This window comes from Gracilinanus agilis, chromosome 4, assembly GCF_016433145.1.
Source record: "Gracilinanus agilis isolate LMUSP501 chromosome 4, AgileGrace, whole genome shotgun sequence".
Classification (NCBI taxonomy): Eukaryota; Metazoa; Chordata; class Mammalia; order Didelphimorphia; family Didelphidae; genus Gracilinanus; species Gracilinanus agilis.
This window is the reverse complement of record NC_058133.1, coordinates 308,332,540-308,359,546: the sequence shown is the minus strand read 5'-3', so window position 1 is coordinate 308,359,546 and position 27,007 is coordinate 308,332,540. Positions and strand designations below refer to the sequence as shown.

At 35.1% G+C, this 27,007-nt stretch overlaps 1 protein-coding gene across 1 annotated transcript in view; it reads left to right on the top strand.

Moving 5' to 3' along the window:
- Positions 1–27,007, top strand: part of LMBRD1 (LMBR1 domain containing 1) — a 210,764-nt gene that overhangs the window by 56,955 nt on the left and 126,802 nt on the right. The window contains exon 6 of the mRNA XM_044676019.1: positions 21,750–21,835. Coding sequence (XP_044531954.1) covers positions 21,750–21,835 — 86 coding nt within the window. The remainder of the gene's footprint in view (positions 1–21,749; positions 21,836–27,007) is intronic.

The window sequence follows — 27,007 nt, the reverse complement described above, 5'->3', positions numbered from 1 at the left end:
ACACTGGGCTAATGTTTCCAATTTCTTCTTAATTTCTTTGGCCTGAGTGAGACAGAAACAACTTAGGTTTTCACTGTCAGAAGCAACCAGTGTCTTATATTTTGTTATAACAAAAGGGTCCTAGGGAGATATAGGTATACAGTGATGTGAATGTATCTATGTATTCTCCCTAGTTGCAGATGATGGAGGGACACCAACCCGGATCACCCTTGATGGTTGTTATAATTTCCCCTTTTCTCTAACAGTTGCCCAGGGAGGACCCTGAAAGGTTAGGTGGATGGGTAACCCTTTCAAGTCCCACCTGGGGTTGGATAAATTATTATAGGGCTTTTGATTTGCCTTGGATCACGTTTGGTATCTGACTGCATTAGCTCCCTCTCCAAGGGTCATGATATAAAGACCACGCAGGAAGGTACTTGTTAAACTTTCTTTATCTATAATCTATAATCAGGGAAAGGATAAACAGGATAAGGAATGGGGATTGGAGACCCTGTCAATCTAATATCTGTAACTAGTTGACAATCAGGGCTGGAGGCTATCGATCTAGTAAAAGCTGGAGCTTTGTTCTCTACTACCCTTCTGGCCCAGCCTGGCCACAGCCAAGCCAGAGAATAGGAACTGCTGTTGATACAGCTGTGTTGATGATGTTATTCTCTCAGCCTTTCACTATCAGTGTTTGGTGATGTACTAGCTCTCACAGTCTTCAGGAAATGTATTCAGATTTTTCCTACCCTCTTCTTCATAGACCTCCCAGCCTCCCTTCACCACCCAGGAACCCAGAGACCTAAAGAGCTAGGAAGATTCAGAGACCTAAAGATCTAAAGGATCAAAAACCCCAAAGACCAAAGACCCCTCCAAATGGCTGTCAGGGTTATTTATACTGCCAGGCCAACCAACATTTGCCCCGGCTCACGGCATCTGGAAACATTCTATGCCTTTCAACTGCCTCCCCTGTCATTCAAAGGTGGCATCCATCATTTCCCAGGATGTGAACATAACACTATACAAAGTATTTTTGGGCTTTTGGGATGTGTCTTTTGAGTTTGTACATTAAAAATGTTCAAAACTGTAGTCTAGTGATTTAGGAATAATTTTTATGAACCCGAGACTAGGCTAAGAGTATCTTTGCTGTTCTACAGTTCCCTTGCCCAGGTTCTTTCACAAGTAAACTTGGCAGTAATTTGCATTCTTCTTCCCCTCACTTCTTATTAGCCTGTTCAATTTGCATTCAAAGGGGTGTCTACCTGAGTGAAAACAGGTGGGCTAGAAGCTCTGGAAAACATAATAGTGGCTTGTCAGAGGTAGCAATCAGTCCTGCATCCAGATTAAAACCTGACTTCAACCCTTGACCATTTGCTAAAAAGGTTAATTTGGAGGATACCGCCTTCAGGAAGGCTGGAATGTGATGGGGTGAATGTGTCAGGATGATGTCATCTAACCTGAGGGTTATATTTTCCTATAAATAAGGAAGGGGTTTTCCTATAATCTGGGCCTTTTTCGCTTTTCTTCCTAGGCTCGAGGGGATCATAGCTTACTTAACTAGAGGGGAGCAAAGTGCTTGTGTCCCTGGCCTCTCCCTCTCCCCAAGCCTGATTATATCACCCACCTCCCTGCCCACCAGTCCAATGGGAGTACTTCCTACCTTCCCTGGGTGTAGTAAGGGGAAGCAGGGGCATGCCGCAAGGCATTCAGTGTGGTGAGGGGCACAGAATGATTTCTCTGGGGTGGGGGTGGGGGAGCATGGGCATGGCTCTTGGTCTGGGAAGTGGGGTAGGGATAGGGCCTGGCACTCCCATCTCTTAAAGGTTTCCCATCACTGTTTTATAATATCCCCTATAGTTTGGTATAGCCCTTTACACTCAAGGCTCAGGCCCTGGAGTATTTAACTCTTTTAGCTCTTGTTCTCCTTCATTTCCTCTTTCTAGTTCTAGACCTGTAATCAAATCAATATTGCTGTTCCATCTGAAAAGGGTGTACCAACCTGTTTTAATTTGGCACCACTCATGATCCTTGTAAGTTTTGAAACCACAATACTCCTTGTTGCCTATTATTTTCTTATTTTTATTGTCTTTCTCTATTATATTGTAAACTCTTTGAGGTTAGGGATTGTCATCACTTTTGCATTTTTGCCTTCAAATTTGTATCTATAATAAGCACTTAAATGTTTTTTTATTTGTACATAGTATTAATACTATAATTTTTTGTTATTTTGGCACAACTCAGCTGTGAGCAGTAATTATATCCCCAAGCTAAGTTGCCACTTATTTTTGTCTAATGCCTTATACTGGTACTAAATTTTTATTCACATCTTTTGTTTAACTACCCATCAACTAAGTTATAACATTAAAAGCAATTTGCAAATCTTAAATTACAATATAATAATAATATAATGATTGCTATTACTATTGTCCAGAAAGTAACACTAATATTTCCTTATGTTCATCTATAACTTATCTAGTCATTTCCCAATTGATGGACATTTGTTTTAATTCTTTCCTACCATAAAAATGTTGCTATCATTATTTTGGTATTAGTGAGATCTTTCTTAGATCAACTTTGGAAATATTCCTAGCTGTGGGATCTTTGGGGCAAAGTTTGTGGATATTTTAGTCACTTTTTAAAGCATAATTCCAATTGCTTTCCATAATGGTTGCACAGTCCTTAATTGGGAATATTTTAAAATAATTCTTTTTAAAAAAATAATTTTTTCACCCTGTTGCTGATCCTTTATGGAGTAAAAGTTTCTGTGAAGCTTAAATGTACTTAATTATTGCATATACTTATCTACATATTTAGTTTGTAAATTAGTTATAGACATAACTAAATCTGGATTTTTAAATGAAGAGTCCAGTCTAGGTTTCTCTCACTCCTGATTCTCTGAACTTTTTCTATAGTGCCTTCATGTACAGGATGCTTTCATCTCTTCTTCCTTCATCTCTCCTTTTTAGTTTCCTTTTATGTGTTGGTTTTTCCCATTAGAATGGGAGCTCCAGGAACAACAGAACTGATTTTCATTCTGTTTGTATTGTATTCTCAGTGCTGGTAGTAGCTGGCTAATAGTAAACACTTGATGAATGTTTTTTGACTTGACTTTTATGGTTATGTTTCCATATATAGGAATAAGGGATTGAGATGAGGCCTATGGTTTAATTAGTGTAGGGAAATTCCAGGTGAAGAAACTCCCACTCTCAATAAATTATCCCTTCCTCTGCAACTTACAGTCTTAGTGAAGTGTTTAGATTGCTGATAGGTTCAGTGTCTTGTCCATAGATACTTAGTATCTCATATACTTGAGGAACTTGAACTCAGGTCTTCCTGGTTTATAGTCAAGTCTTTCCATTATGCCACAGTTCTCATTTCTTTAAAATTTGCATGTTTATCTATAGATATATCAAGATATAGTTGAGGAAAGTATGTGAAGGAATGAGATATGCTCAACCTATGTAAGAGAAAAGGAAAAAATGCAAATAGAGTTCTTTTTTTGCTTTCTATATTAAACATTCCTAATGAGGTCTTAGTTTTTATACACTAAACTACACTGATACTTTAGGAAAACAAAATATATTAGTACTGAAGTGTTACTTGAGTGGTATTCTGGCATTGTGGATAGAGCTGATTTGGGAGTTAGGAAGTTCTGATTTCAAGACCCACCTAAGACTACACTGGCTCTGTGACTTCACCTTTTAGTGCCCTAGTCATTAGGCCTTCTGGTGTAGTTGTTTGCATGTTATCTTTCCTGTTAGAATATGAACTTCTTGAGGACAGATACCATGTTTTTACCTGTCCTTATATTCATCATACTTATTAGAGTGCCTGGTACATAGTAAGCACATAATAAATGCTTAATGATTTGCTGTGGCTCAAAGGATGTTGAATGTTACTTTCATTTGAATATGGAAAGAGTAGGCTACTAGAAAATGAATACAAGTTTCATCTTATTAGTAAATTTGATAAGCAATTCTGTCATTATACAAATATAAAAATCCAGAGAAACGTTGTTCGAATTACTACATATAAAATACATGAATCATGTTTAAATTTAAACTGATTCATCTTATTTCCGGGAAGCAGTATGACTTATACTGAAGGTGACATATTCATAGCTTTCTTATAATTTGTAAATAAATTATTTATAACTGCTAGTAAAAACACCATTTGACTTTATGTTAAAAATAGTGAGTTTGATTCTAGCCAAATTCAGTTTTTAAAATGATTATGTGAGGGGGATGCCTTTAAGATCTTTCAGATTGATAAGTTTGAAATTTAATATATTTTTACTTCCTCATCTCCCTCTCTCTAACTACTGAAATACTTTAACTTAGCTTTTTCCCTGAAATAGTTTGGAAAGAATGTTGCTCTTAGAATCAGAAGACAGATTCAGTTTTTTCCCCCATACTTTTTGTATCTTCCCCTTTTAACTTATAAGACCATGGGCAAGTTAATTGTACAATGGAATAATAATAGCACCTATATTGAAGAGTTGCGAGGATCAGATGATAAGTCCTAATTTACGAAAAGAAAATAATAATAATAACACTTGCTTTGACTCACAAATTATTTGGTGGGTCAAATGAAATTATTTATATTTAATTACTTTATATATGATTAGAGTCATGTTTAGCTAAATTGAGGAATAACTTGAGTTGTCCAACCTATATTTTAAATAAAGGAAAAAACTTCAGATTTTGTCATTTTGAAAGATATGGGAAAATGTAATACCTATATATAGAAAGAAAACGCTTATCTTATTATAAAAGGGCTATCTTTCTAAAATCAGTTTTGAAAGCTATTGTGCTATTTCTAGTTAATAACAACCAATATTTTATAGGTTTTTTAAAGTATTATAAACTGTTCTTTATGTGTTATTTAAAAAAATAATATTATTTTACCAGTTACATTTAATTACAATCTTTTAGCAATTATAATTATAATATCCAAATTGTTTCCCTCCTTCCCTTCTATCTTCATTCCCTGAGATGGTAAGCAATTTAATCTGGGTCATACATGTATATCATGCAAAACATATTTCTGTATTGGTCATGTTGTGAGAGAATACTTGTATATGTAAGTTAAGTTTTGTAAGGATTTGCAAGAAGCCATGCCTGTGGGCACTGCTTGCAGTTGGACACTTGGAATCTTGGGAGATTCCTGATGCCATCTTGGGGCATGAGACCAATCATCAGATGAGCTGTGCCCTATAGAAGGGAGGCAGAGACTGGACCCTGGGACTCATTTTTGGAGCCAGGGATCCAGGGTGGTTGAGGGAGGAGGAACATGGGGTAGGTTTATCTATCTTGACTGACCAATAGGAATAACTCATTGACAAACCCAGTAATCTCTTGGAGAAAATAATATATTTCAACCAACTATATATCATTGTCTGACCCAGGGCTTGTCAGCCCTGGGTCAGCAGCCAAGCATCTATTCATCTATTTATCTTCAGTCAAGCTACCATCAAAAGGCAAGCAGTGTCCACTAAAGCAGGCCAGATCGACCAGTGGCCTCCCTGGGCCAGTGGGCCTGGTTAGCTCAGCTGTCAACATTCTGAAGCTGTTAGATTTAGTACTTAGAGCTAAGAACAAACTTCATTTAGGGATTCCTAATACCCTCTTCCTTTCTATCAGTTTCCCTTGTTGTTTTGATTAACACCAGTAAAAGTTTTGTTTATAAAAGTCAATCCAGCTACTGACCTTTTGTTGGTTGACTTGGTAACAGGTTAGCCTCAAGGAAGTTCTAGGGTAAGTTGAAGGGTCAGAGGAGGATCCAGTCTTACTTCCAGAAGTTGGGCTTAACTACCATCAGTGATATCATTAGTCAGATATGTTATTGAATTATCATTGTTATTCTGATATTATTGATTTAGTTATCATTAATTGAATATCAATTGGTGCCAGGAGGCTGGTCTTTCTGAAGAAACACACTGTGATTGGTTGAGGGGATTCTACAGGAAGTTTAGTTGTGTTATCTGATTTCCTGTTTATACCTAAGGAAGGTTTAAAGCTCCTTTGTCATCTGGGGCTTTCTGCTTTACCTTTCTTAACAATTACATCATTACAATCAAGTCCCCCAAAGATCCTAACATATAAAACCAAAATCCCAAAATAAAAGCACACACAAATAAATAATATTTATCATTTTCCTTTACTGTCATATTAGCCAATTAGACAGACACAAGGTGGTACCCCAGATTTGTTTTTGCATTTCTCTGATCAGTAGTGATTTAGAACATTTTCATATGACTATAGATAGCTTTGATTTCTTCATCTGAAAACTGCCTGCTCAGTTTGACTATTAGTCAGTTAGGGAATGGGTTATATAGTCTTATAAATCTGACTCATTATTTTTGAGAAGTGAGGGCTTTATCAGAGAAATTTATTTCCCTATTAGTTGTTTCTTTTATATTCTGTGTTGCATTGGTTTCATTTGTACAAATTCTTTTTAATATCATAGTTAGTCATTTTACATGACATACTAACTGTGCGTTCTCATCCATCCTGTATTCCCCTTTTGTTCCTGTTCTTTTGTACTCTTCACTCTAGCCTTCCTCACAGGTGTTTACTTTCAACCACTGCTTCCCCCCCCCCCCGCCCCATCACCCTCACTTCTATTAGTCTTCTCCTCTATTCTTATTCCCCTTCTATTTCTCTATAGGGTAAGATAATTTATACTACTCTACCTCCCCCTTTCCTTTTCTCTTACTGCAATCCTCTTTTTCACTCCTTGATTTTTTTTTTGATATTGTATTATCATAGTCAACTTATTCCTATATTCTTTGTCTATGTATACTCCTCCTAACTGACCTAATAATGATAAGATTTTTAAGTTACAAAATATAACAATATAAATAGTTTGAACTCATTGAATCTCTTGTCTTTTTTTCCCCCGTTTACCTTTTTTTATGCTTCTCTTGAATTTTCTATTAGAACATGTAATATAGGATTTTAACCTTGCCATGTTGGCTTAGGGCAAACCTGTCAGTTGCCCTGGATGGAATGTTGAAGGTTACATGAGCCACTGGGCAAATATCACCTGCCAGTGGACCAAGAGTATAAAAAGCCCTGGAAACCCAGGGCTGGGTTCTTTTCTGACCTGACTTCGCCCTGACCACTCACTTACCCCTTACTCCATAGGCCCGGGTGGTGGGAGTGAAACGGGTGGTGGGAGTGTGGATCATGGGTAGGACTAGAATAGGTAGGATTTTAAGACCCAATCTTCTAGAGCAGTGGTTCCCAAACTATTTTGGCCTACCTTCCCCTTTCCACAAAAAAATATTACTTAGCGCCCCCTGGAAATTAATTTTTTTTAAATTTTAATAGCAATTAATAGGAAAGATATATGTATGTTTGTACCTTTTTCATAAACTATAGTCAAGAAAAGTGTAAATTAGAAACATTGAACTTTGAAACTATGAAACTATTTATTGAACTCAGAATAGAATGTAATACAAAAAAAATTAAAACATTCGGAATCATCTTAATGAGAAGGATGAACCTGGTGTGCTGCTACCAGTTTAGTAATCCTCGGCTCTATTTTCATCAGCAGTAATCTTAAGTCACCGCAATTGACTATTTGCAATAGGTTTCTTTTTTTGTTAATAAATTGGTTACTGCACTGAATCCACATTCCACTAAATATAATGAAGGAAATGCAATTAAGAACTTTTGAATTACATCCCAAATTTCAGGATAAGCCATAGGGATCTCCTTTTGCAAATGCACCAGTGGCCATCACCACCTCCCTGGATCACTGCAGCACCCACCAGGGGGCAGTGGCGCCCACTTTGGGAATCACTATTCTAGAGTAACACAATATTATTATTATCATCACTGACAAGATTAGCCCAAACATCAACTTTATTTCCTAATCAGAGATTGCATCACTCTGACCAAGGGTTACTGGTCAGCTTAGACCTTCCAAAGATTTCTACTGGCTTCAGTCAGATTATCTTCAATAACTGATCTTAGTATTTCCTAGCCCTCTTACCATTGCCTTGTTCCCTACCCAGTTATCAATAAACCCCTTAGCCTTAACTAGTGAATACTGTGGTTATTTCCCTACCATCAAAAGCTATGAGGACAGGCAACAGGAAGGGATTCTGAGCAGTTTGGGCTGGAACATCTCCATTGCTGAGGGGCGGGAAGTTCTACATCCACTTTCTGCCAGCCTGTCATTGACCAATAGGAGGCTGTTTCCTCAGCAGGGACGGGCCAGCTACCTGATATCTTAAAAGGATAAGGAGCCTGGTGGCAAGCAGTGAGGTTTCTCTGGCACTCAATTTCCAGGGTTGGATCCTTGTTACATTCATAAACAAGTTACAAGCCCAGCCCAAGATTTGCTCACTCCATCCTTACAACCAGCACCATCCTCCTGCTAGTCTTATTGAACTTTAAGGCCTCTGTTTCCCACTTGTCTATTAGAAACATCAGATTTTCTTCTTGCATCACTTTAATTTCTTTCCCCCATTTCCCCTTGCCTCTCTTATTTGATTTTTGATATTCTTTTTGAGCTCTTCCAGATCCTGTGAACAATTCCATTTTTCTTTTGAAGTTTTGCATGTAGCTGTTTTCATCTCATTGTTTCATTCTGAGTTTGTGCCCTGCTCTATTTTGTCTCCATATTAATTTTCCATGCTTAGGTGTTTATTTTTTGATATGTGCTTGTTTCCCCAGTCTTTTTATTGACTTTTATTTTTATCTTAAAGGTGATCTCCATTCCCAGGGTAGAGGGGGTACTCTTTTGAATTTCTGTATTTTCTTGCTGCTACCATTAGATGTAGTTTTGGATATCTGCAAGTTACAGTTCTTCCAAGGTGGTATGATGGCCTGTGGGCTGAGAGCTCTGGAATCTGGCTCCCACTGTTGATTCAGTCTCCTTCAGGGTAGAGAGAGGATAAGGATTAAAAAAATAATTTAAAAAAAGAATATGTGACATTTATAGTATATGACTGATAATTTACTAAGACTTTTCATTGCTACATGAATCACCAGAAATGGAGAATAATTGATGGGTTTGCTGTGAGACTACTAGAAGATACCTTGAAAAGAATCACATGCAGCTTTATCTTAGGCAAGAAACTAAGAAATTTGGGGTCATGTGTGGTTTTTAACTGCTACTTTCATTTCAAGTTTGGGAATTGAGAGAAAGTAAGATGTGGGATATATCTGACTAAGCAAGTGATAGGAAAGATTAAATTTCTGATAACTAAAGAGATGAATACTCGACATATATGTATACCTTATTTTTTTCTAATGAAAATATAGAATCAGACTGTTGTAGTTTGATGGTACTCTTAGAACTCCAGTCTCAGTCATTCATAATTAAGATCACTTATGAATATAAAGTTGTTTTTGGCAGGGTAGGGGATACAGACCCAACATGGAAGAGTAAAAGCAAGAACTTGCCTCAGCTCTCTCCAATTCCCATGGAAACAACTTGAAAATAATGCTTCAAAATGAATTGTGTAAGAGTAGAAACAATAAAAAGAAGAAGATGAAACAATTTTTCATCCAAAGACACCATAGAAGGTTGACAGGAAAGGTTTATCTTACTAGAATGAAAGTAGAGGTCAGTATAGTTGAGTCAGCACCCTGACAAGCTAGTAATAGGTCTTGTCCCCTGTAAGCCAGCACAATCATTGGGAGCAACTGAATAAGTGGTAGCAACTTCCAGAGCTCTAAGCCCACAGATGTTATGGGGCCAGACCACTAGTCAGAAGGTAATTATTACAGGGAACAGAATCCTGGCATTGGGTGCAAGTTATATATATGATATGAATCATAGTCCTACTGGTAGGAGGAGCACTAGTATATTCAAGCTTCTAGCTACAGGGGAGTGGGAACCCTTGTCAATTCTAGAGCAGAAAAGAATGCTTGTGATATCTCACATACAAGAGCACAGGGCAAGAGAGCAGTGACCACACTTCTTTATATTATACTACCTTGGAAGAACTGAAAATTAATGAATCCCTAGAATTAGCTCCGAAAATAGCATCACAGAAAACCCAAAGTTTGACATAGTGCCCCCTCTACCTTAGGAGTAGAGTCCAACTTTAACATAAAGTTGAAAGTCAAGAAATAGACTGGGAAAATAAGCAACAAACAAAGAAAGCTGATAATGTAAAGTTACTAAGGTGACAGGAAAGATCAAAATGCAAGTTCAAAAAAATACAACAATGTCAAAGCAACTGTGTTGGAGCCTCAAAGGAAAGTCTTCCAGCTGCCTGATAGTGGCAGTTTGGAACAGTTAACTTTTGTCCCAGAGTTTTCTCTAGTGTTACTTTTACTAATCTTAAATCTTTCAAATAGCTCTGCTTAGCAGATTGAATCATTTATTAAATTAGTGCAAGAGCAGCATCACAATGCAGAAGTTAATTCATTTGACTTCATTGCTGAACATTTTTATGACAGAAACTTCAGAAACGAAGATGCCTTTGTTAGTAAAACACTGAGCTCATTTGTAGGTGGTTGGGCTATACAAATCAATGTCCTGAGAATTGTACAAAAGGAAATCCAAAATGTTGATCATCAATCCCTTTCCAAGTACTTATCAAAGTAGAAAACAAATAGATATGTATTTTGTATGAAAGAAGGGGGAAATCTTAATATTTCCATTCATAGTATTGCAAAATTTTGTTGAAAAACTAGTGAATTCTAGTTATTACTTCCTAGGATGGTCCATAAGGCCCTACCTATGTCAAGTAAAGAGGAAAATATGCAAATAGAGTACTCTTTGGGTTTTTATATTTAATTAATATTTCTATTGGTAACTTCATTATATTCATTATTACTGAAAACTTCACACATTTAAAAAATGAAAGGTATGATAATGTTATGTTCATATATATGAACCTGCACATTTATCATGTCTACCTCACTACCAAGTACTTGGGTTTTGATATTAGTTCTCCATAGATATTTTCTTATTTGCTTCTTTGGTTTATGATTTTACCTTTAATATTTCTTGTCATGTATCTATTTGAAGCTTATCTTGGTACATAGTGCAAGATATTGATCTGTCTATTTTCTGCCAGATTGCATTCCAGTTTTTCTAGCAGTTTTTTGCAGTTTTTAAAAAATAGTTAATCTTTACCTCAACAGTTGAGGTCTTTGTGTTTATCAAACACTGTCAGTCAGTCAAGTGGCATTAAGGGCTTATTTTGTGCCAAGTACTGTGCTAAGTACTGAGAATTTTCCCCCTTACACATCAAGATGAAGATTTATGGCACAATGAAACTTTAGGATGGTATTAGAAGACCATGGTATGTAGACTACCTTATGCCAATATGTTTGTTTGCTTCTATATATATTTTATAGCTAATATTTTTTAATTAGTAGCAATCATTTTTTGAATTTATTTATTTATTTAGGATGTTTTCCCATGGTTACATGACTCATGATTTTTTCCACTCCCCTTCCTTCCCCCTCCCCCCCCCCTTTCTGGAGCTGACAAACAATTCCTCTGGGTTTTACATGTTCAATACCTATTTACATATTATTCATATTTATGGTAGGGTGATCTTTTAACACCAAAATACCAATCATATCCCCATCGAACCACATGACTGATCATATGTTTTTCTTCTGCATTTCTATTCCCACAGTTCTTTCTCTGGATGTAGATAGCATTCTTTTCTCATCGTCAATTCTTGGAGGTCTTTCAAGTTCACAGAAATCTTCAAACTCATTATTCAGCCATTCCCCAATCAGTGGACACCCCTTCATTTTCCAATTTTTGCCACCACAAAGAGCATGGCTATTAATATTTTTGTATAAGTATTTTTCCTTATTATCTCTTTGAGCTACACACCCAGCAGTGATATGACTGGATCAAAGGGCAAGCAATTTTAAAGCCCTTTGGGCATAATTCCAAATTGCCCTCCAGAATGATTGGATTAATTCACAACTCCACCAGCAGTGTATTAGTGTCTCAATTTTGCCACATCCCCTCCAACATTTATCACTTTGCTTTGCTGCCATATTGACCAATCTGTTAGCTGTAAGGTGGTACCTCAGAGTTTTTAAATTTGCATTTCTGTAATCAGGAGGTATTTAGAACACTTTTTCATATGATTATTGATAGTTTTGATTTCTTTATCTGAGAACTGCCTATTCATATCTCTTGACCATTTGTTGATTGGGGAATGGCTTGATTTTTTTGTAAATTTGACTTAGTTCTTTATATGTTTGGGAAATTCAACATTTGTCAGAGTTTTGTTAAGATTTTTTTCCCCAGTTTGTTACTTTCCTTCTAATTTTGGTTACTTTGGTTTTGGTTGTACAAAACCTTTTTAATTTGATGTAATCAAAATCATTCATTTTATATTTTGTAATGTTCTCTATCTCTTGCTTGGTCTTAAATTCCTTCCTTTCCCAAGATCTGACAGGTATACTATTCTATGTTCACCTAATTTATTCATGATTTCATTCCCTGTATTTAAGTCAATTACCCATTTTGAATTTATCTTGGTATAGGGCAGGGGTCGGCAACCTTTTTGGCCGTGAGAGCCATAAATGCCACATTTTTTAAATGTAATTTCGTGAGAGCCGTACAGTGCTTACAGTGCGCGCTCCTGTAACAGTGCCTGAAAAAAAATTGACTTTATGGCTCCTGCACAAAGAGCCATATCTGGCCCTCAAAAGAGCCAGATATGGCTCAAGAGCCATACGTTGCCGACCCATGGTATAGGGTGTGAGATGTTGATCTAGACCTGATTTTTCCCATACTATTTTCCAATTTTCCTAGAAATTTTTGTCAAATACTGTGTTCTTGTCCCCAAAGCTGAGATCTTTGGGTTTATCGAACACTAACTTGCTGAGGTCATTTACCCTTAGTCTTATTACATTGATCCATCCTTCTGTCTTAGCCAGTACCATATTGTTTTGATGACCACTGTTTTGTAGTACATTTTAAGATCTGGTACTTCTAGGCCCCCATCCTTCACATATTTTTCCATTATTTCCCTTGTTATCCTCAATCTTTTGTTTTTCCAGATGAGCTTGATTATAATTTTTTCTAATTTAGTAAAAAGTTTCTGGGTAGTTTGAGAGGTATGACACTGAATAAGTAAATTAATTGGGGTAGGATTGTCATTTTTATTATATTCGCTTGTCCTACCCACGAGCAATTAATGTTTTTCCAAGTATTTAGATCTAGTTTTAATTGTGTGAAAAGAGTTTTGTACTTGTGATCATATAATTCTTGTGTTTGTGTTGGCAGATAGATTCCTAAATATTTTATATTGTCTAGAGCAGTGATGGTAAAACTATGGCCCCGGGCCAGATATGACTCCCTGAATTATTCTATACAGTCACAGGACATTATTCCTATTTTGATGAATACAATGAGTAGGATACAATACAATGAAACTTCGAAAGAATTGCCTTAGAAATAGACCGACAAATGAGCATTTCATTTCCTTTGGCCCCTTCTTTAAAAAGTTTGCCCATCACTGGTCTAGAGTGATTTTAAATGGAGTTTCTCTTTCTAACTCTTGCTGCTGAGGTGTGTTGGAAAAAATAGAAATGCTTATAATTTATGTGGGTTTATTTTGTACCCTGAAACTTTGTTTAAATTATTTCCACTAGCCTTTTAGTTGATTTTCTAGGATTCTTTAGGCATACCATCATATCATCTGCAAAGAGTGATAGTTTAGTTTCCTCATTGCCTACTTTAATTCCTTCAATTTCTTTTTCTTCTCTAATTGCTACTGCTAGAGTTTCAAGTACAATATTAAATAATAGAGGTGATGATGGGCATCCTTGCTTCACTCCTGATGTTATTGGAAAGACTTCTAACTTGTCCCCATTGCAGGTGATACTTGCTGATGGTTTTAAATGTATATTGTTTATTATTTTGAAGAATGGTTCTTTTATCCCTATATCTTCTAGTGTTTTCAATAGGAATGGGTATTGTATTTTGTCAAAGGTTTTTTTTTTGCATCTATTGATATAATCATGTGATTTCTCTTGGTTTGATTATTGATATGGTCAATTATGTGGATGATTTTCCTAATATTAAACCATCCTTGTATTTCTGGTATACCTTTTAGCAAAATGTAATTTCCTTCCTTGTCTCTTTTAATATCCATTTCTACTTTGGCTTTGTCTGATATCATAATTGTTACTCCTGCTTTTTTTACTTTAGATGATGCATAATAAATTCTACTCCAGCCTTTTACCTTGAATCTGTGTGTCACCTTGCCTCAAATGTGTTTCTTGTAAACAACATATAGTAGGATTCCTGTTTTTAATCCACTCTGCTGTCCGCTTCCTTTTAATGGGTGAGTTCATCCCATTCACATTCAGCGTTATGATTACTACCAGTGTACTGTCCTTCGTCCTATTATACCCTTTAGATCCTTCTCTTTTCCTCCTTACCAATATTTTGCTTTTTTGTTATACCCCCCCCCATTCCCCTCTCTCCAATTACCTTCCTCTTCCCTTGTTTTATTCCCCTTAGACTTCTTTGTAGGCTAAGATAGAATTCTGTACCCCACTGAGTAGGATAAGATAGAATTCTATACCACACTGAGTGTACTTGTTTTTCCCTCTCTGAGCCAGTCAGATGAGAGTAAAGTTTAAGTATTGCCTGTCACCACCCTTATCCTCCCCTTTCTATAATGATTTTTCACTCATCTTTATGTTATATAATTTACCACATCTTATCGCTCCCTTCCCTTTTCTCTCAGTGGAACCTTTCAGCCCTTTATTTATTTTTTTTACATATTATTTATATGCATGCATATCATATCATATATAAATATTGTTCCATATCATGTTTACATATACATCATATCATTGTATAGCATATACATCTTATCATCATAATCAGCTTACTTCTCCACCCTCTTTCTGAGTAAATTCCTTTTATCTCTATTACTGAGAGTAACTTTTTTCCTTTTTTTTAATTTTTATTTTGAATATTTTCCCCTAGTTAAATGTTTCATATTCTTTTTCTCTCCCCCAAAACCCCCTGACCCTCCTAAGCGAGTGCACAATTACTCTGGGTTTTACATGTATCAATGATCAAGACCTAATTCCATATTATTAATAGTTGGACTAGAGTTATTTTCTTGTTTGAGGATCTCTGGGCAGTTATCTTTGATAATTTCTTATAATATAACATCCAAGGATTTTTCTTGATCATGGCTTTCATAGTCCATATATAGGTCATAGTCCAATAATTCTCAAATTGCTCTCCTAGATTTATTTTCTAGGTCAATTGTTTTTTCAGTAAGGTATTTCATGTTTTCCTCTGTTCTATATACATTTGATTTTGCTTTATGTTTCTTGATTTCTCATGAAGTCATTAGTTTCTAGATGGTCAATTCTGATTTTTAAGACCTGATTTTTCTCTGTCAGTTTTTGGTTCTCCTTTTTTCAATTCACCCATTTCACCTTACATCACTTTCCTTTCTTCTTGCATCACTTTCATTTCTCTTACCTACCTTTTCTCTGCCTCTCTTAATTGGTTTTTGAAGTCTTTTTTTATTTCTTCCATTTTTTTTTCAAGTACATATTTTTCTTTTGGACTTTGTATGTGTTTCCTTTGTTTTCCTTTGGCCCTTCTGTGTCTGTACCTTGTTCTTTGTCTCCATAAAAATTCTTTAGTTAGGTGCCGTTTTTGTTGTTTGCTCATTTTTCCTATCTAATTATATGTAGGCTCTGTTTTCTGGGAAGTTAGGGTACCCTCTTAAACTTCAGTCCTTGCTTGATGTTATTCTCAGCTTATTTTCTGGGTGTGAGGGCTGAGAGCTCTCAGTACCAATCATTTTAATGATTATTGTCTTGTAGAATTTTTGGAGATAAGGTAATGCTAAGTTTCCTTCTTTATATTTTTTCACTACTTCTCTTGAGATTTTTGACCTTTTGTGGCTCCAGCCAAATTTTAATATTTTTCTAGTCCTTTAAAGTAATCCTTTTGTACTTTGATATGTCATTCAATCAATATAGTTTAGGAAATACTGTCATAAAAAGTACATGGCTTACTTATAAGTATATAATATCACTCCACTTATTTGGATCTATTTTTATTTCTACAATGGGTATTTTATTATATTCATATTGTCTTTGAGTACTTTAGTAGATAGGCTTCAATTTTTTTTTACATTCTAAAATTATTTTGATAGTAATTTCCTGTTTTTTTTTTCATTTTTTTGTTCTTGATATCTTATTGATAATGTTTATAATAGCAACTTTCTAAGTTTGGTGATCTGCCTTGAATGTCCCTAACTTCCTATTAGTAATCCAGAAATATTACTCTATTACAAAAATAAATAATACAGAAATAGGTTTTGAGTTTTTTTTTTAAAAAATATATTGCACTGTTTTTTTAAAAAAATAAATTGTTAGCTTTAATTTTTACATCATTCACATTTTCTCCTGTATCTGCAAAATTCTGTCTCTACACTCTTCATTATTAATTCTCTGGAGCTGTGGTTGATCTAAGTTTTTAAGTCTTTTAAACTTGTTTTTTACAATGTTATTTTAAAAAATTCTCATAACAATAAACATTTAATTCTCACAGTATTGCTCTGCAAAACTTCCTATTTTTCTGAAGCCTTCATTTTTATCCTTTTTTAAATAAATATAGTATTCCATTCCATTCATGTTCTATAATTTATTTAGTCATTCTCCAATTGATGAGCACTTCTTTAGTGTCTAGTTCTTTGCTACTACAAAAAAAAAGCTACTTAATTAATTAAAAAAACAACAACAAAAAACATTATCTTCAGTCTTAGAATCAATACTGTATATTCATTCCAAGGCAGAAAAGTAGGAAGGGCTAAGCAATGGAGGTTAAAGCACTTGCTCCAGGTCAGACAGCAAGGAAGTATCTGAGACATATTTAAATTTAGGATTTCCCATCTCTAGGCCTGTTTCTCTATCCACTGAAACACCTCGCTGCCCCCTGCTTAAGTAATTTTGTATATATAGAGGCTTCTCTTTCTAGGAAAAAGGCCCAGTGAATGTATCAATAAATCAGAGGATAAGATTTTTTTATAATTCTAGATGGCTTTCCAGAATGGCTGAGCAAATTCATATTGCATTAATGTACCTGTATTCCATATAACCCTTTTCCTTTTTTGTTTCTTGGTTGAGTGTTAGAGGAACATAGGTTGCTTTAATTTTCGTTTTTCTAGTGATTTTGAGTATTAATTTTAATATAGGTATTGATAGCTTAGTTTTTTTCTTCTAAAAACTACTTATTCATGTCCTTTAATCATTGTCAATTGGGAAATGGCTCTTATTCTCAAAATTTGACTTATTTTCTTATTTGGCAGAGACCTTTATCAGAGAAACTTTCCTTAAAGATTTTTTCCCAGTTAGTTGTTTCCCTGCATTTGTGCCAAAACATTTAATTTTCATATAATCATCATATCTTGTGTGATCTTCTCTTGTTTGCTTATGGCTTTTTAAAAATATAATTTTATTTTTAAAAAATTTTTCCATGGTTACATGATTCTTATTGTTTCCTTCCCCTCTTCTCTTCCCTTCCTCCCAAAGCTGACATGCAATTATACTGGGTTATACATGTATTATCACTCAAAACTATTTCCATATTATTCATTTTTATAATAGAGTAATCTTTTAAAATCAAAATTCCAAATCATATACCTATATGAACAAGTGAAAAATCATGTGATTTTCTTCTGTGTTTCTACTCCCACAGTTCTTTCTCTAAATGTGGATAGCATTCTTTCTCATAAGTCCCTCAAAATTGCCCTGGATCATTGTACTGGTATTAGTAACAAAGTCTATTACATTTGATCTTCCCACATTGTTTTGGGTACTGTGTATAATATGCTCCTGTTTCTGCTCATTTCACTCCACATCGATTTGTGTAGGTATTTCCAGTTCTTTTAGAAATCAAGCATTTCATCATTCCTTATAGTACAATAGTATTCCATTATCATCACATACTACAATTGTCCAGCCATTCTCTAATCAAGGAATAACCCCTCACTTTCAATTTTTTTTTTGCCACCACAAAATTGCTTATGTGTTTTAAAAAGGATTTTTGGCATTTATTAAAAAAAATGTGATTTTTATTCAGTAATTACTCTCTTATTTTTTATAAAATCTTTAGGAAACATATTCATGAATTAAGGGTGTCTTTTAGGAGTTATTTAACAGGGAAGAAGCAGAATTTCACAAGTGATATTTAACAGTGGATCACATCTTTATCATTTTACATTTAATGGAAAGATGCAGATAATAGAAGATTTTGCTTAGGAAAAAGTATTTTATTTTGTTGAGCAAAATATCATTTTGTAAGTTTTTTTACAAGGCATATCCTGTCCTAATAACAAAATCATTCAAGATTTCACAGAGCATTTGTAGAATGAACATAAAACAATATTAGTAGAAATAATATTGATCATCTGATCATAAAAAACTGGGAAAGTATAAAATTAAGAGATGTGTACTTCTCCAATGTATTTGTTACTGTCATTGGAAAGATCCAGAACAGAGTCCAGGTTGAAGAATGATTCCCAAGGATGGTGAGGACTCCAGATATGCTTTGTGAGGTGGATATTGTGCTGATTGCATCAAACTTCAGAATATTTCAGCATCTTTTAGAATAGTTTGTAATCATTTTAAGGAATGTGACCTGTGCATCTCTTAGAGGAAAGACTTTTAATTTTATATTTGCAATGCTGATTTTTCGAATCCATTGTGTGACTTCAAAGAACCACACATTATTGGAGGGAAGTTCTAGTCCAATCTTGTCTTGAATCTTTTCCTGTTCTCGTATATCTCCTCTCTGTCAAAATTATCTTCTTAAACATTCCCTCCTCATCTCCAATTCCTGCCTTCCCTGACTTCAATTTTTAGCTAAAATTCCATTTTCTAAAAGAAGCCTTTCTGGGTCATCTTTAATGCAAGTACCTTTCTTCTGTTGATATTCTTCAACTTATCCTGTTTATTCCTTATTTGTACATAATTATTTGTATATGCCCCATTTAACTGTGAGCTCATTGAGATCAGGGTTTATTTTTTGCCTTTTCATATTTTTGTATTCCCAGTGCTAAACATAGTGCCTGGAAATATAGTAGATGTTTAATAATTGCATGTTGACTTGTTTACTGATTTGTTAAAAGTGAAATATTCAATATAATTATTACCTACCCTGATGGCATAAATGGAAGCACATAAAATTGAATGTTGCATTAACGACTAATCTTAATTCCAGAGAAGAGATGAGGAAATGAACTTTCCTCTTTTTGCTGGAGAAGTAGTAGGTTTTTGTTGTTTTGTTTTTGGATGGAATGTGATAGGCTGTGTGTAGAATATTGTATATGTTTTCCTATGTGGTTTTGGCTGGTTGGTTTTGCCTGACTATTTTTTGTGTGTGGATGTGCCATAAGGAAAAGCTCACATAGGAGGACACAGAAATAATTGTGATATAAAAGCAAAAGGCAGACAAACAAACAAGCAAACAACAACATCAGCAAACTCATAGCCCAGACTTGGAAAAAAGTCAAAGGTACAGTTCTGTTAATTTTCATTAATTTGACAACATTTTCCAAACATCTACTTTAGGAAAGAAATCGTTTCACATGAAGGGCCTTCTCTAAATATAATGTAAAATTTTGATCTGGCCATTGTTCAGTCTGCATACTCTTTGCCACAGAAATATGCCAAAACATATTGTTGGGGGGCAGCTGGGTAGCTCAGTGGATTGAGTCAGGCCTAGAGACAGGCGGTCCTAGGTTCAAATCTGGCCTCAGACACTTCCCACCTATGTGACCCTGGGCAAGTCACTTGACCCCCATTGCTCACACTTACCACTCTTCCACCTAAGAGCCAATACAAAGAAGTTAAGGGTTTTTAAAAAAAAGACTAAAAAAACAAGAACAACATATTATTGCCTTAGATCTTAGAGAAGTCTTTTTTTTTTTACACATAAACTTCTAAATCAGAAATCAGCTTCTTTCTCATTTAAACTTACTAAATTTAATTTATGTGGGGCATCTTTCTAACTGCTGAGATCTTTTTAGATCTATACTTGGTCATCCATAACTATTCCCTTGTTAAACTGGAAAAAATACAGAACTATTAAATAGTCAGAAAAACCAAGTCTTTAATCCGGAGAGGAATAATGGTACAATCTTTAGGCCTCCACACAGAGTTACATGCTCAAAACCCACATAGAACCCAAGGCTCTGGCTACTCTGGGTACTGAATCCCTGTGAGTGCCACCTCACTAGATGACAGCTCTGAGGAACCATAAAAATTGGGGTAACTTATATACCTCTTGGGGAACTGAGAACTGGAGTATAGTTGATTGGCCTTACAATGGCTACAAAGAAATGAAGAGTTCTAGACATGATTAGGAGAGGCTGATGCCTTATAATAGACACAAAAGGGAAAGATCTAGCCAAGGGCTGGGCCTACTTGGGAAAGGACTTTAATACAATAGGAAAACCTACTAAGGACAAAAAGGGTACTTAACATCTGACTTTAAGGTTTATTGTTAGTCTGAAACTCAGAGTCTGAGATTTTCCTCATAAATTCTCTTGTGACAAGGTCAAACTTGAGGTCTTCAGACCTCATGCTGCTACAAAACTTGGGGTTCTCTTAGATTCCACATTGACACCCTCAAATTTTTTTTACCACCTATACATTTTATTTTATTTTTTTTAAACCCTTAACTTCTGTGTATTGGCTCCTAGGTGGAAGAGTGGTAAGGGTGGGCAATGGGGGTCAAGTGACTTGCCCAGGGTCACACAGCTGGGAAGTGTCCCAGGCTGGATTTGAACCTAGGACTTCCTGTCTCTAGGCCTGACTCTCAATCCACTGAGCTACCCAGCTGCCCCCACCTATACATTTTACATAAGGGTCATGTATGCTTTCAAGTCATTGATTAGAAATGTTGTGTGGCTTAAGAACAAGGACAGATCCTTGTGACACTCTACTAGAGATCTGCCTTTAGCTTAGGTAAAGATAATGTTAAAAATTAAATTTGATATAGAATATATATAAAAAAGTTTATAATATGATGACTGCTTTCTGAATTTGGTTTTTCAAGTATTTGCAAATCTACCCAATTGTATTATCACTCAGTCCTTATCTCCCTGTTTCATTCACAAGTATTTTACTGAGCCTCTCATGCTGTTTCTTTTATATATATATAAAATGGGGTGAGGATGGGTGTTGTTGAAGGTTGAGATTTAGAAGAGAGAAAATCTTAAAGTTGTTGCTGTGGAGAATGAGTTATCTGAAGGACCAATAAGATTTGTTAGCACTGCTTAACAATAATGAAGCTCAACTGTCAGCTTTTTTTCTAATCTTAACTGGAGTACTGTGATTTTTTGTTTTCTATGTGCTTTTAGTATAGCCAAGAATGCTTCAGTGGAATTGAGGGACTATTCTTTAAATGGATAAAACCCATTTATACCACTTATTCCTTCATACTTTGGCAATTCATATAATTCTAATATTGAAAAGACATTTTAATATATGAGAAATAAATTACATAAAAGTGTGTAATGTTAAAGAAGTACATATTGGCATAAATGGAAAATAAATTGAAGCAGAAGCTAAGTTTTGACAGTTTGTTGATTTTTTTATCATAATGAAATTTATCAGAAAAAATTTCTTCCCTCCCCTATACACTACCAATTTTTTATTTGTGTTTGGATCAAATTCTGGTTGAAACAGCCATTAATGATATCTCAATAATTGTTGTAATCAAGCTGTATATATTTAAATACATTAAAAAGGGTGTTTTTTTTTTTGTTATAGTGCTTTTGTTCCTTTGAATGTTCCTAACAAAAATTCCACTGAATGGGAAAAAGTAAAATTCCTGTTTGAAGAACTTGGAAGTAGTCGTAAGTATTCTTTTAAAGAATGGTTATTAGCAAAAGTAACCATATAACAACTATTTTATATATGTACATATGCATATATATACCTGTTTGTCATATTTTTTTGTAGATTTGTAAAGGTAAGAAAATGTGGTCTATTTTTTTTTTTTAGTTTAATCCCTTAACTTTATTTTTTTTTCCTTGTGTCTTTTATATCATTCTTTTTTTTTTTACATTTATTAATATTCATTTTTAACATGGTTACATGATTCATGCTCCTCCTTTCCCCTTCAACCCCCCCCCCCCGCACCCCCCCTACCCATGCGCATTTCCACTAGTTTTGTCATGTGTCCTTGATCAAGACCAATTTCCAAATTGTTGGTAGTTGCATTGGTGTGGTGGTTTCGAGTCCACACCCTCAATCATGTCCACCCGGACCCATGCGTTCAAGCAGTTGTTTTTCTTATATGTTTCCTCTCCTGCAGTCCTTCCTCTGAATGTGGGCAGCATCTTTACCATAAATCCCTCAGAATTGTCCTGGGTCATTGCATTGCTGCTGGTTCAGAGGTCCATTACATTCGATTTTACCACAGAATGTCAGTCTCTGTGTATAGAGTTCTTCTGGCTCTGCTCCTTTCGCTCTGCATCAGTTCCCGGAGGTCTCTCCAGTTCGCCTGGAACTTCTCCAGTTTATTATTCCTTTTAGCACAATAGTATTCCATCACCCGCATATACCACAGTTTGTTCAGCCATTCCCCAATTGAAGGACATTCCCTCCTTTTCCAATTTGTTGCCAAATGTGGTCTATTTTTATTTTAAGTTTGTGATACTACATTTATTTTAATATGCTCATATACTTATGAAATATTACATTTGGTTTATTAGAAAGCTTTATCATAGAGGACCTGAATTAAAATTCTCCTTCAATTTGTTATCTTGTCTTACCTAAGGAAAATCACCTCACATTTCTGAGCCTCATTCTCCTCAACTGAAAAATGGGAGATGAACTAGATAACCTCTTAGTGATTTATAATGTTAATTCTATGATTCTGTGATCCTTTTAACTCTATGTTTGTAGTATTGCTTATTTTTATTTGCTATTATCCTCAACTCCTTGAGGGCAGGAACTGTCTTGCCCATGTCTAACAAGATACTCGACATGTAGTTATTAATAGATATTTGCTGAAAGATCTAAATTAGGGCTAAGTGTGGTCTTTTTCATAGAAGTCAGTAATTTGAATACCGCAACTGACTTTGCAATATATTAACTATTAAAAGTGACTTCTGCACAAAAATATATATATATTTCAACACAAGAAAGATTCTTTTTTATGATTATTCTTTTTTATATACAATATAAACTTAATAGCTCTAAATGAAACAACTTATTTTTTTTTTGAAACAACTTATTTTTAACAGACACATGTCCTTTATTGGACACCACTTCTGTTTTACCCTGATGAAAAGAAAATGATTAGATTAAGGTTTAGAGGTCACCTATGTGACTTCCAAATTTTCTTTGTTTATCCCTCAAGATTTCATCTAGTAAATTGTTGTCTTTTAATATCTTGCTATTTTTAGTAAAAATAGAGATAGTGGCTTCCACGCTTACTAATAAAAAATACATTGGATATAATTATCTGATTCTATTTACACAGTGTAAATTACTAGTTTCTTTTGATTTATTATTTATTCTTTTAAAACATTTAGATACTGTTTAAAGTATTGGGGGGGAAATCAGTAATTACATTCTATTACATCCTTGTTTGGATTGACTTCTTATCTTTTAATCTTAAACTGATTATTTTACTCTCTCTCTGCTTCATATATTTTTAGTAGCTTTCCCTAACACTTCAAATTCTTTCCTTCATTGTCTCTTATCCTCTGGCTCCCAGGTTCCTTCTAGTCTGAGAAGGCTTTCCTGCTCCCCTTAATGCTAATGTCTTTCTCTTGAGCTAATTCCATTTCATCTTCTCTATATCTTCTTTGTACATAGCTGTTTACATATTGTTTCTCCTATTTGACTGTGACTTCTTCAAAAACAGGCACACAATTTTGTTTTTCTTTGAATTCGCAAAGCTTTAACATAGTATCTGGAATCTAGTAGACACTTAATAAGTGCTTGTTGGCCTTACTTTTCTTGTAAATGCTGTGGAAGGGTCAACTAAATTAACAATTATTCCATAACCTTAAGATAATACTTGTAAAGCACTTAACACAGTGCCTGGCACATAGTACTGCTTCTTTCCTTCTCTTTAAATGTTGTGATACTTCTTGTAATGTGTATAAGATTATATTATTTAGAATTTTTGCATTAGCAAAAGCCAGCCTTACTTTATGAATGTAAAGAATTTTGCTTTCTAGTATATGCATGCTTTCATAATCCCATTTATATTTTAAGAAATTAACTTTTGAGACCCCCTTTTCCCTATCTATTAGGATTCTTTTTTTTTTTTTAAACCCTTACCTTCCATCTTGGAGTCAATACTGTGTATTGGCACCAAGGTAGAAGAGTGGTAAGGGCTAGGCATTGAGAGTCAAATGACTTGCCCAGGGTCACATAGCTAGGAAGCATCTGAGGCCAGATTTGAACCTAGCACCTCCCATCTCTAGGTCTGGTTCTCAATCCACTGAGCCACCCCGCTGTCCCCTCTATTAGGATTCTTGTGTATTAGTTACTCTCCTTTGGAGAATACATGTGCTCCTTTTTTCCCTATTCTTTTCTTTACTAAGAATCTGTCGTAGTGGGGTAGCTAGGAAGCTAGGTAGATAGCCAGGTCTGGAGTCTGGAGGACCTGGTTTCAAATCTTGTCTCAAGACATTTACTAGATGTTTGACTGGGAAAATAATTTAGTCTTCATTGTCTTGCCTTTGCCCTTCTATCTTAGTGTTGTTACTATAATAGAAAGTAAGGGTTTATAAAAGAAAACCAAAGGAATTTGCTATAGAATCCCAAGGGAAAACTGTAAGGTCCTCAGATCAATCAAATGATCGATAGATAGATGTTAGATATGAACAGATGAGTCAAAAAACCAAATCAGTTAATAATTTCTTTAAGAATTTATAAGTCAATAATATAATATAATAATATAATAAGCTAAAGCAGTTATTAGGGGGAAAAGTTACATCTCTAAACATTTTTTAAACATTTATTAATAATCATTTTTAACATGGTTACATGATTCATGCTCCTACTTTCCCCTTCACCCCCCGCACTCCCCCCACCCATGGCCGATGCACATTTCCACTGGTTTTGTCATGTGTCCTTGATCAAGACCTATTTCCATATTGTTGGTGGTTGCATTGGTGTGGTAGTTTCGAGTCCACATCCCCAATCATGTCCACCCCGACCCATATGTTCAAGCAGTTGCTTTTCTTGTGTGTTTCCTCTCCTGCAGTCCTTCCTCTGAATGTGGGTAGCATCTTTACCATAAATCCCTCAGAGCTGTCCTGGGTCATTGTATTGCTGCTGGTACAGAGGTCCATTACATTCGATTTTACCACAGTATATCAGTCTCTGTGTACAATGTTCTTCTGGCTCTGCTCCTTTCGCTCTGCATCAGTTCCCGGAGGTCTCTCCAGTTCGCCTGGAACTTCTCCAGTTTGTTAGTCCTTTTAGCACAATAGTATTCCATCACCCGCATATACCACAGTTTGTTCAGCCATTCCCCAATTGAAGGGCATACCCTCCTTTTCCAGTTTGATGCCACCACAAAAAGCACGGCTATAAATATTTTCGTACAAGTCTGTTTATTTATGATCTCTTTCGGGTACAAACCCAACAATGGTATGGCTGGATCAAAGGGCAGGAATTCTTTTATAGCCCTTTGAGCATAGCTCCAAATTGCCAGCCAGAAAGGTTGGATCAGTTCACAACTCCACCAGCAATGCATTAATGTCCCAATTTTGCCACATCCCCTCCAGCATTCATTACTCTCCCCTTCTTTCATTTTAGCCAATCTGCTAGGTGTGAGGTGATACCTCAGAGTTGTTTTGATTTGCATTTCTCTAATTATTAGAGATTTGGAACACTTTCTCATGTGCTTATTGATACTTTTGATTTCTTTACCTGAAAATTGCCTATTCATGTCTCTTGCCCATTTATCAATTGGGGAATGGCTTGATTTTTTATACAATTGCTTTAACTCCTTGTATATTTGAGTAATTAGACCCCTGTCCAAGTTTCTCGTTATAAAGATTTTTTCCCAATTTGTTGTTTCCCTCCTGATTTTGACTACATTATTTTTGTTTGTACAAAAGCTTTTTAGTTTAATATAATCAAAACCATTTAATTTACATTTTGTAATTTTCTCTAACTCTTGCTTGGTTTTAAAGTCTTTCCTTTCCCAGAGATCTGACAAGTATACCATTCTGTGTTCACTTAACTTATTTATAGTTTCCCTCTTTATATTCAAGTCATTCACCCATTCTGAATTTATCTTGGTGTAGGGTGTCAAATGTTTATCTAAACCTAATCTCTCCCATATTGTTTTCCAAATTTCCCAGCAGTTTTTGTCAAATAGTGGATTCATGTCCCAAAAGTTGGGCTCTTTGGGTTTATCATACACTGTCTTGCTGATGTCATTTACCCCAAGTCTATTCCATTGATCCTCCTCTCTGTCTCTTAGCCAGTACCATACTGTTTTGATGACTGCTGCTTTATAGTATAGTTTAATATCTGGTACTGCTAGGCCCCCTTCTTTCACATTTTTTTTTCATTATTTCCCTTGATATTCTTGATCTTTTGTTATTCCAAATGAAATTTGTTATATTTTTTTTCTAATTCAGTAAAGAAGTTTTTTGGTAGCTTGATAGGTATGGCGCTAAATAGGTAAATTAATTTGGGTAGAATTGTCATTTTTATTATGTTAGCTCGACCTACCCATGAGCAATCAATGGCTTTCCAATTGTTTAGATCCAGTTTTATTTGTTTGGAAAGTGTTTTGTAGTTGTTTTCATATAATTGCTGTGTTTGTTTTGGTAGATAGATTCCTAAGTATTTTATATTGTCTAGGGTGATTTTAAATGGTGTTTCTCTTTCTACTTCTTGCTGCTCTAGTGTGTTGGAAATGTATAGAAATGCTGATGATTTATGTGCATTTATTTTGTATCCTGCAACTTTGCTAAAGTTGTTGATTATTTCTACAAGCTTCTTAGTTGATTCTCTAGGATTTTTTAAGTATACCATCATATCAT